Source organism: Calypte anna, chromosome 12, assembly GCF_003957555.1.
Source record: "Calypte anna isolate BGI_N300 chromosome 12, bCalAnn1_v1.p, whole genome shotgun sequence".
Lineage (NCBI taxonomy): Eukaryota > Metazoa > Chordata > Aves > Apodiformes > Trochilidae > Calypte > Calypte anna.
In genome coordinates, this window is record NC_044258.1 from 15,358,822 (window position 1) to 15,370,029 (window position 11,208).

Here is an 11,208-nt window from a genome sequence, read left to right on the forward strand (position 1 = left end):
AGCTACCTTGGAGAGTCCTTAGGTCATCTCTTCTGCTGATAAAAATTGCAGCTTTTGACGTGTGCTACAAGCACACAGTAAAAACCCTACAGGGAGAAGGTCATATTTTAAATTGAAACCTTGGCCTGGCAAACCTCCTCTTTAGTCCCTGCCCTCCCTCTCCTGCAAAGCATCCAGGCAGAGATAACTCTCAGGTTCATGTACTGCCTGGCCCCAAAAGTCTCCAGGCTTGAAAGATTGCCATTTACACCCAAGTATTCACAGCTTTTCCCACTCTCCTAAAGAAGTGACCTTCTGTTAAAGAGTAACAACCACCTGCCCCTGCAAGGAGGGAGTTCAGTGCCACGTTACTTCCATTAAAATGCCAGAGATCTGTGTGCAGGGTGAAACTGGGCACCTTTCTGAGATAACATTTATAGGTGTGCTCTGGTTTTCCCCTCCCGTGCTCTCAAAATGACTCAGAGAGACCAGACAAAAGTCTAGATGGCATCTGCCCTCAGCATTTGTCAGGACCAGGGAATCCAGCTCTTCCTCCACAGCCACATCACACAACCAGCTTAGAAAGCAACAGAGGTCTCATGAAAAAGCTTTCTCCCCAAAGCCAACGTGTTCCTACAGATGATTTACAGGCCAAGTATCGCTGAAACTGGTTCACCACAGGAACACCACAAGAAGTGAATTTTAATGTTTTTACAGGATCAGAGGCTGCCCTTGCATCTCATGACGTGGTAATGGGCATGGGAACTGTTCTCAGCCACAGTGGAGGTGGTTTCATACTCTTCTTTTTTGGCTTTCTAGCAGCTGTGCCAACACATTTTGCCTCTTATGGGGAAATCTATGGCACTGGCTGTTTAGCAGCCTGAGCTGAGTCACTGGATTAGTTTCCACTAAAAAAGGAGGAGGGGGAAATAAAATAGTCAAGAAGAAAAATTCTGGAGCTCTACTGAAGTAGCATTTGACAATATGAATGCTGAAGTGCAAGAACACACATACATATATATATATATATACATATATATATATCTTTTTTCTTTTTTTTTTTACATACAAGTGCATGTCACCATTACATGTTTGAGGAGCCTCACCCAAGAATTCCAACTACTTTGATAGGTGATACAGAGTGTTTTCACAAGCTCCTCCTCTTTATCTAGGTGCAGGTTGCTTGTAGATATAAAACTTTCTCCTATAGCTCACATCACTGAGCAGCCAACCCTTGGGCTAGAGAGCCCTGGTGTCCCCAGAACCTCATTTTTGCCAATTCTGTGCCTCCCATAGTCAGAGGCAGTTACTGGGGGGTCAATTGTCTTGCTCCACGTGTAGTAAACAAAGCTTCCTGTCACACAAAGTATTTACATGGACCATAGTTAAGCTCAGAGAAAAATCCCACCATTTGAAATTAGGTCAACAATCTCAGCCTGTCCATACATCTTCATTTAAAAACCAAACAAACAAGCAAAAACTGAACAAAAAAAAACAGCAAACCACTTAAAAAATATAATAGAAAAAGTAAATGGGGCAATACAGCCATGGTAAATGTAGAAAAGTATGTCAGCTCAGCTCTCCATGTGGAAACAGTCTGATTAATAACAGCAGATGGTAGGTGACAGGGAAGACTCCACAGTGCACACAGACTACAGGAAAGTTGACAAAACACTGTGTGCTGGTGCTAGGCTAGTTTGATATTTGCATATAAAACAAATACACAGAATTTGCTGGGGTTTGGGCAGAAGACAATCTAACAACAGGGAAAAAAAAAAAAAAAAAAAACAAAAAGAAGAAAAAAAAAACCAAGCCACCAAACAACCATCCCTTCCCAATAAGCAAACAACTTACCACTTTTCTTCACAAGCAACCGAATATGTGATGCTCGGGGCTGCCCCACTGCAAACCCCCCCAGAACCCCGCAGAGGCTCCGGAGGTGCTCAGCAGACAGACTGCTCTGCTCCTCTCAGCCACAGTCGGGGCACATTATGAAGCTATTCTATATTAGTCACTTCATTGTTTAAAGAAAAAGCGCATACCAGGGCAAAGAGAAGGACATGAGTCTTTGTTTTGCACCAGACTAATCCCTTTTTCGCCCTTAGGACAAGGCAGAGAACAAAGCCTGGGCTGGACCAGCGACTGCCAAAGCTCCATCAGGCGCCTTCCCCAAGCCCCGGTGCCAGCTCTGCAAAGGAAGGACTCAGCCTGGAGACGACAATGTCCCCAAACCCAGCCAAACCACAGCCTTCTCCTCCCCAGACTCACTGGGGGGGATCAGGCACCCAAGGGCCATGCGGTGCCACGGGTCTCCCAGCCATCCCCAAGCCTGGAGGAGCAGGAGTTATTTTAGGCACCACATTTTAACAGGACATTGGGCAGCAAAGTTGCAGGCTATGTTAGATCACTGTAGGTATTTAGGGTTCCCAGAAAAGGAAGGTGTTGGTCTAGACTGCTCTGTCATCAGCTGAAAGGACAGACAGACACACTGCTGGGTGGTCCTGCAGGATGCACTCAGCGTCCTCTGCTTTTAGAGATGGACTCGGTATCAGTCACAAACCCAGCAGTGAACAGGGAGTTTTTTTCCTCAGCCTGTTGCTTTTGGTATCTTTCATGCATCTCTTGTTGCTCATTTGTCTCCCCCTCTCTTCCAGCCACCCCTGGCTTCCCACAAGGTTCTGGTGAATTGATCCTCTGCAGGTCGAAGCCCCACAACCATCCTCCCCTATCCTCACCACCTCAACTGCAAAGTGGGAGTTCTCCAGGCACCCTTGGGAAAGAATGAGGACAAGCATGTTCTTTGTTATTTTCAAGAAAAGTCTTTTCTGCAGCCCAGGTCCTCACCTGCCCAGTTCAGCCTGTTTGGGAGGTAACTTTCCCCTCTCTCATGCATCCAAAAAATCTGAGACATCTGTGTCTGTCATCAGCTTGGACTAACACCCACTTACTGCAGGATCTGCACCACTGGAATAAGAAAAGTTGAACATCAAAGTTTTTGTTTTCTGAAAGAACACAATCTCTGCACAACTTTGTTTGTGTTAAGGGAGTGGCTGGATTTTAGGCAGCTTCTCTTTCAAAGGCTTTTTGTTAATAACTAAATGAAAAACCCAGAGCTGAGGTTTTCCCCTTAAAAAACAAGCCACTATGATTAAGGATATGAAGAAAGGAAAGTATGGTCTCTTCCCAACTTAATTGTACTGAGGCACTGACTTCAGGGCTCCAAAATTACAGATGCATAATCCAAGACAATGAACTCTTTAGTCAAGGATTAGCAAACCATGCAAAACTGATTCCTTATTCAAATGCCTTGCAATTGTAAGGGCATCTGTTCCACTTTGCAAGTCATCCCAAAGGCTTTGTTTGTTGGTTTTTGGGTTGTTTTTTTTTTCCTGTTCCATTAGGAAGACAGGACACTTTGCATTACTTTCACACCGTGTAATAAGTGCTATTGTTTAGTCTAGTAGGGGACAGTCAATGAACACAATAAATATTGTTACATTATTTTTCTTTCAAGTTATGACACAAGCCCTCCCAAAACACAGGAACTGTTCTTAGTCAAAAGCCAAGTTGGCAAAAATGTAACTAAAAACGTCAGGGCTTGGGAAAAAAAAAAAAAAAAAGTTTCTCCAAGGTCTATTAGGGGCATCTGGGGGGAAAAAAAGGAAAAGAAAAAAAGAAAAAAAAATTAGGTAGCTTTAAATATAATTACTGGTACAAAACAGTTTGGCACAAACAATGCCAAAGCCAGGACTGGGGACTAGCAGAGAGTGGTGCCATCATTCCAGCCCATAGCAGCAGAATAGCTCTGGAAACCATTTAAGATGTCACAGGAGGGAGGATGGATGGAGTGTCTGACCTTTGGAAACTCAAGGGTGGATCTCAACAAAAGTATCCCAGCTACCCTGAGCCACGCTGCTCCTGCAGGGCCAAGAAGGTTGCTGGCCCAGTTATTTGGTCTAGCAGGGGAAAAAAAGCAGAAAAATAAAGGAAATTTTAAAAAGAATCCAAATCTGCCAGCATACCAGCCCAGTGTAATATCTGCCAAGCTGCTCTGGCAATGGGCAGCCACAGCTTCTATCAGATCAGTAGAAAACAAACCCTGGCTGATAGCCCAGGCTTAGGTTTGTTTCCCAACACCAGATCCTTGCAGACAACCCCAAATTTAAAATATCAAATGCACTTAACACGTGGATCCCTACGGGCTGTAGGCTCTGGAAGGGCTCACAGCCCCACCTGGAAAACCACCACGAGAGCTCAACCAAAGCAAACTGCCCAAGACCGAAATATAAAGTGAAAAAAACAAAATATCAAGTGTCAAGAGAGACAGGGAAAATGATGATAGCAGTGAAAATTATGTTTCTGCAGGAGCTGCTCTTGCAGTCTCAGCAATGCTGTCACTCAGCCCCCAAAAGCCTCTGCCCTGTGAGCAGAGCCCCTGGTGACAGAGGAACGGGAGCGGATCAGATCTTTCCGGATGGCGGAGGGGGTGACCCATCCCTGTGCCCTTGGTGGACAAAGGTCACTTCATGCTCAGTTTCTAAAAGACAAAATTCATTTTTTTCCACTGCTGAGATAGCAAAGAAACTGTAGAAACACAGATGAGGAAGGTTCCATATTTTGCTGCTCTCCCAAGTTGGGATGCAGAGCTGGAAGGAGCTCAGATGGGATGGAAGGGTTTCAAGTACCAGCCCTTTGAGTAGCCCCAGTTGTTTACAGTGAGGACCCCAGCTTTCAGCAAGAGGTTTGCCTCAATTTTTTACATTCCTTCTATAAATTCAGGGCACTTGCTCATATAGAACCAGCACTCCATACTTTTCACCAAGAAATTTAAGTGTCTTGCAGCCCACAAAGATCAAAACCCATATGCCTTGATTTACGAGTTCCAGTCAAAGTCAGAGAAAGCAGAAAAAAAAAAAAAACCACCAAAAACTGAGCACCTGAAATAACTAACAAGCGTAGCTTATGCCTTGATGAAAGAAAGGGAATGTAAATAGAAAACACTTGGTCATTTATGTTTAAAAACCCTCAACAGAGGCTCCAAGGATCCTGTCCCTCACCCACAGCTCAGACCTTGCTGATGTGATAGAAAAAGCCCTTATGGCAGCAGCAGCAGCAGCATCTCAGTTTCCACCTCACATTCAAACTGAGGGGTGCTGAAACCTAATGAATAAGGGATTAATTAACCCAAATCATCAATTCTGCATAGCCACAGAAGTGCTTCTCAGAAGACCTTTACACTTCCAAGTAGCAGTCTTTGGGCAAACGCCTTCCCTGAGTGTGCCTACACTTTCAGAGGAGCAGAGGTATTTCTCAGGCATCAGCTAAAAAGATCCAGAAAAAGTCAGAAGAAATCCATGAACTAAAGAAAAATGACAACTCCAAACGTGAACCCAATGAGCTGTTGATGGTTTGGCTTTCAAATGTGTTATAAGAGCATAAATTTATAACAAAATACATGGAATACAAATCTTAAGCCTCACAACAGCAGGTCAATATTCTCTTGTGCAGGAATTGTAACTTGGTCTTAAAAAAAATAACTGAAACAACACACAGGATGGTGCTACCATCTTATTTTGCAATGATGTTGAATGACTGCTCATAATTAGACTGCAATTGCTATGTAATTGCTCAGTGATCTAACTGGCCATAAAAAAAAGGAGCCTTGAGTCCCATCTCAATGGGTAGAAAGCCTAACCTTTTTGTGGGAAACATAATCCCATTTCATGCCCTTAAAAGGATCATATTAATTCCTGAAAAAATTTTATAAGAGCCAAAATGTGGCACTTAGGGTCTGACATCCAAGTCTGGGGTGCTGCCACACAGCCCTGGAGAGGACAGATTTGCCACTCACAGAACAACTTCTAAATCCTGACAAGTACCATGTTGTAAATTCAGGCATAGTAAAGGCAAGGTTTTCCTCCCAGCAGTATTTTCATACCCAGACATAGACATTTCATGACTACCAAGTGCAGTACTGCTTTAAAGAGAGATTACTGATTTGAAGCAAAATTTATTAGAAGTGATGCAAAAAAAGAGATTCTGCCTTTTTTCGTTTTACATTTCAGTAGTGATCAGCCCAGCACAACGCTCAGCCCAGCAGGTCAGTGTTGAGAACACTTCTAAACCTAAAATGCATCAATGTCTCCCCAAGCTTTCTGATGGCAAATCTTACACTCCACTTCAAATCCACTTAGGTTCTAAGAGAATTTGGGTCATATGGAAAAGACTTACGGAAATTCACTGTGCAAGAAACTGACACTCAGCTCCTCTAAGACTAAAGGAAAAGACTTTTTGGAGCTCATGCATGACACTGAAGAAGTAAACTCCTAAGAACAGAAAGAACTCATGCTCTAAACAGCTTTTCCCTTTGCTGGCCCAAAGGAGGCAGCTGCCTGCGCATCAAACCCAACCCAAGCTCTGCTACATCTCAGTGCTTGCTTTCCAGCTCTGCAATGCCAGGGACTGACATAACCCACTCAGTGTGGGATGTTCAGTGTCACCCACTGACAAAGTGGCACTCAGCTTCTCAGTGTTTGCTAAGAAAAATTTACAGATCCAGCAGCTGCCACAGAAAAAAAGTTCTAAAAAAAAAAAAAAAATTAAAAAAATCCAAATACCAGCTCATGCAAACTTTTAGGAAGAAGCTGGTTTCATTCAGACTAGTTCAGGCAACTGGTTTCAACATTTCATGGTGGCCTCATATGGCAAATGCCAGGCTGACATTGAAAGGTTGAGTCACTGCACTGTGTTACAGAATTTATCTTAGGGTCAAGTTAATGTTTGAAAAGAAACAAACGCAGCTGATAGTGCTGGGTAAACAGTGACTGTTTCTGTTGGGGATCATGCCTGCTTCTGTTTGCCCAGTGTAGGGCTAAAAAAAAAAGTCCCCACCCCACAATTCCTTCCCACAATGGGATCATCTCAGCTGTAAAGTTCTGGGAAAATTATTGATCTCAGAACCCCCTGAGTTTCAAAGTGATTGGGCTTTGAGAGCTTGGGATCCTGAGACTCTTTAGGGAAGCAAAGTGTTGAACTCAGAACTAGAACACAACTTAAAAGTGTACAAACAGAGGAGCTTTGACAGTTTACCATTCCCAGCATCTGGCATTATCTGGCAGAGGTCATCTAACCAATGAGCTAACAAAATGTAAAAGGCCTCAACCTGAAATCTCTCTAAATGTGCCCATCTCTCACTGAGGGAGAAAGAAAACACAAATACCTTGCCTTAAACAAAATATGGTCTTTTTTTTATAGATAAAACCTTAATTCTTCCCTTGTGAAGAACAGCATGATAAACTTCTGTTCTTTTATACTGGACTCTGTTACTCAGAAATAAGAAACAAGAAAAAAGAGTGTGCCTGATTTTACTATTGATTTACCCAAGTGAGCTATATATTGTAAATTTATCCAAATGAACTACTTTTAAAACCATGAAATGCACTCAAGAAAGCTTTAATATCCACAATCCAGCTCAGAAATCACAGTGTAAAGGCAATGCCATCTTTGCACAATAGGCTACCACTGCTCCTCCAATTCAATCTATTAATTCTATACTCTCAGACCATATAATAATAAAAATGCATTTATTAACTTCCCAGGAGTTAATTGCCAATTTCACCAGAATTTAGGCACAGATGTATGATGGAAACAGTCAGTCATAAAAGCACTACATGTTAACTGAGGTTTTTTCACACGTTTGACAGTTCTAAAGTTACTAAGATACATGGCAGCAGATTCTTTCTCTCTCTCTTCCCAAAATCCAGGCAACTATAGTGGTATATTTTTTTCCTCAAACATAATACCAAAAGAGAGTGCATATAGGAAAAAGAAAAAACAAATCAAAACAAAAACCAAACAAACAAAAACTCTGGTAAAGTTCTTTAGTTTTTTTCACTTTTTCTTATGGGGAAGCAAAGGACCAAGAAATCCCATATAAGCAGTGTTAAAACTTTCTCCAATTAAGCAAATTCATATAGGTTCCCTCTTGTGTTTTGTGGGAACCTGTTCCAACTTATGACTCACAGAAGTAAGAAAAGATCTTGCATGTGAACCTGTGAGCCTATAAACCTTAGTTTTATGTTAAAGCCCATGCACTGCCTGTTCCACCATGTCTCACATCCTAGTCTCTTGTCTTCTACTAAGTGCAAGGTCAGAACAGTTATTTTCTCTGTTCATGCTTGCGGATGACTGACTTATTTATAGTAAATTTCCTGTTTTTCCAGCCTTGTAAATGTCATACAGAATAGACAAAGCAATAAAATGTGTGTGTTTCCATGCTAACATTGCATTAGCACTTCAGCACCAGTCAATTGGGCACGAAGAACTAGAAAGAGGAGGAGAATCATAGTTAAAAATGTGCTTATAATCTCCTCACACTTTTTCACTGACTAATCTAGTGCCACACATCTCCTGTTGAATGATAGTTGCCATCCCCACAATGAGATTTTAATCAACAGACGTAATGCACTTTAATTAAAACACTTTCCATTTCTATGTTTATGATTCTGATCCACAGGGGAGCTCCCTGCTCCGTGCAGAACACTGTGCAGATATCAGGGCTATCACTGACAAAAATATTTAATGGGTTTTAAAATAAATATATATATTCCACATTCCTATTCAATAAAACGTTTTTTAAATAAAAAGATGGGTAGGGAAAAAAAGGAACCTACAATCCCATAGTAACCTGGTGCTTGGTTCTCACCTCTTTATTAGTAAAGTCCAAGGTTCAAGTGCCTGCCCCAACTCCTGGAATCTTTTCCTTCCAACTTAAAGGTAAACTACCAGCACACTAAAACTCAGCTTTTGGCCCCTTCTTTTGACCATATCCTGCAGCTGAGACACAATTACCATTAAATTCTGCCATTTCTGGTATATTCCCATTACATGTTTCTATTTAGGTTAACCAGTGTTTCCAAAACAAAAGAAAGTTTAATCACCAATTCCTTACTTGGGAAGAGGTTTACCAATCATATTGCAACATCAGAAGCTGTATTTGAACACTTCTGCTAAAACGATCAGTCTAATAAAGAAACAAAATAAAAAAAAACAAAAAAACACAAACCACGAAAAACCATCCCCACAACCCTGCCTGATTTCCTCATACTTTTTCTCCATGCTTTTCCCCCCCTCCCTTCTCTGGGCAGGGAAACCACCAGGCTCAGTTTCCCTCTCCACTTCCCGGTGAAGCAGAGAAAAATGCAGCGAGGAAAACAAGCATTTGTTTAGAGAAAATTGGCTTTGCTGGGAGTTGGACACTGTCAGCTGGAATATCTCTACTGACTTTGGGAAATGACTTAACAAGGAGCTCCGGGGCAGTTGGGACCCTGCAGCGGGCAGCAGGTGATGGAGGGGGCATTGCAGAGCCCAGCTCCACTCGACACCCATCGCTGAGACCTCCTCCAGAACCCGAGGTTTGAAGGATGGCTGGGAAACAGGTGCCTGAAGCCTTCCGGCTCTGTTCATCGGTACCTCACCCTACCAACCGGCCATGAATTTTGTCCGCAGAGACCAGGCTGGGTTGAACCAAGTACAGAATAAACCCCCTCTCGCACCATCAGCCACAGCAAACCCCCCAGCATACATGTCTAGATGATAAACTTCCCCCTAAGGAATTTCTGGAGTGATAAGAAGAAAACTTCCTTTCTCCACTTGGAGCCGAGCCCGGGCGCTCCTCCATCCCACACACCTCCAGGTGTCCGGCTGCTGTCCTGCTCATCCTGCCCATCCCACCAACCCCACAGCGGCTGTGGCAACACCATCACTTTCCTGGCACTAAATCCAAGTCCTGCCCTGGAAATTACGAGCCCATTAGCTATGCCTGTTAGGCTAACCTGTTACGCGACTGCTGCGTGCACACGGATGTGAAACGGCTTTACATTTTTGAAAAAAAAAAAAAAAAATCTCTCATGGGAGGACTTTTCCTACCCTCTTGCCCCACCAAAGAGAAGAGAGCACGCTGCAAAGCTGGGAGCACGGATGGGGGCAAACCCGAGCTCATGTCCAGCCAGAGAGGGGCACTGCCCTGGCAGGAGGGTCCCAGCTCCCCGCCCCCCAAAAAGGAAAGCAGACGGCAATCACATGCTCGCACTTTCCGAACAAGACTCCAGTCATCATCCCCCAGCAGCTCCAAAAGATGCTCAGCTGCTGGAGCAGGGAATCACTCCCACATTTCCCAAGCTGCGGAGATGTTTTGGCCGGTCCAGGGGTCAGACCCGGGCACACGAGCGTGTCCCCGCCGGGAACCCGGGAGGCTCCGTGGTGCCCCTGGGAAAAAACCTCACGCAATTGCTCGCTGTGCTTAATGCAGCCCGAAAAAAAACTGCAAGGAGAGTCCAGGCTGAGACAGGACAATAAGGCGCCTCTGCACAAGTGCACACCTTAAAGGTGCGCACACGAGTGCGCGCAAACCTCCTCGCTACGTGCGGCTCCTTCCAGTCCTGTACTGCCCCGAAGGGATAGTTTGCCCTTCCCTCCGGTATCGAGTTCCCCCCTGGCCATCCAGAACCACAGGAGGGGCTCCTCGCCTCCCCCATGGGCAGCAAGCAGCGCTCCCCTCCTCCGCCCCATCCCGGCCCGGCTCGCACCTTGTCGGACGGATTTCACCACGATGGGGTCCTTGCAGCTCCGGATCACTTCCAGCACGTCGTAGAGCGGCAGTCCCGAGACGCGAATGCCCTGCACCTCCAGCAGCAGCTCCCCTTCGCTCAGCGCCGCTTCGCCGTCTCCCACCACCGCGCCCGCGTAAGGGAACTCGCCATGCTCCGCACCCCCGAGCAAGGAGAAGCCCAGCTGCCCGCCGGGCCCGCGGGTGAGGGAGCACTGCCGTACCCGGCTGGCCCAGTGGTTCTTCTTCTGGACGACGCGCGACATGGTGCTGCGCGGCCCTCCGCGCCCGCGGAGCGCGGTAAGCAGGTGCGCAGGGGGGAGCCGGCCCGCCGCCTCATAGACCGCGCTGCCGCCGCCTCCACTGGCCCCTCAAGCCATCACCGCCGGCACCGTGCCCCCCAGGGCTCCGCGCCCGCGGAGGGCGCCCGCCCACCTCCCGCCCTCCCCTCCCCCGTGCTATTAAAAAAAAAAATAATAATAATAATAAAAAAGGCGCTCAAAAATCAAATCCGGCTGTTCCTCGCCTTCCCGCGCTGCTGTTTGGTGTTGCCGCCCCTCTCCGCGGGCGCTGCGCGGGGCACGGAGGCGGTGCCTTTAAGGCGATACAAAGCCCCGTTTGTT

General features: G+C 45.3%; 1 protein-coding gene across 18 annotated transcripts in view; it reads right to left on the bottom strand.

Moving 5' to 3' along the window:
• The window catches only part of MAGI1 (membrane associated guanylate kinase, WW and PDZ domain containing 1), a 331,771-nt gene extending 320,778 nt beyond the window's left edge, over window positions 1-10,993 (bottom strand). For 12 of the 18 annotated variants that reach the window (XM_030458150.1, XM_030458149.1, XM_030458141.1 and 9 more), the window contains exon 1: window positions 10,566-10,992. In XM_030458150.1, coding sequence (XP_030314010.1) covers window positions 10,566-10,851 — 286 coding nt within the window. In that variant the 5' untranslated portion in view covers window positions 10,852-10,992. Of the gene's footprint in view, window positions 1-10,565 lie in introns of all 18 variants that reach the window. The other 6 variants (XM_030458156.1, XM_030458154.1, XM_030458153.1 and 3 more) reach the window with 2 other exon arrangements.
• Window positions 10,994-11,208: the final 215 nt, after the last annotated feature.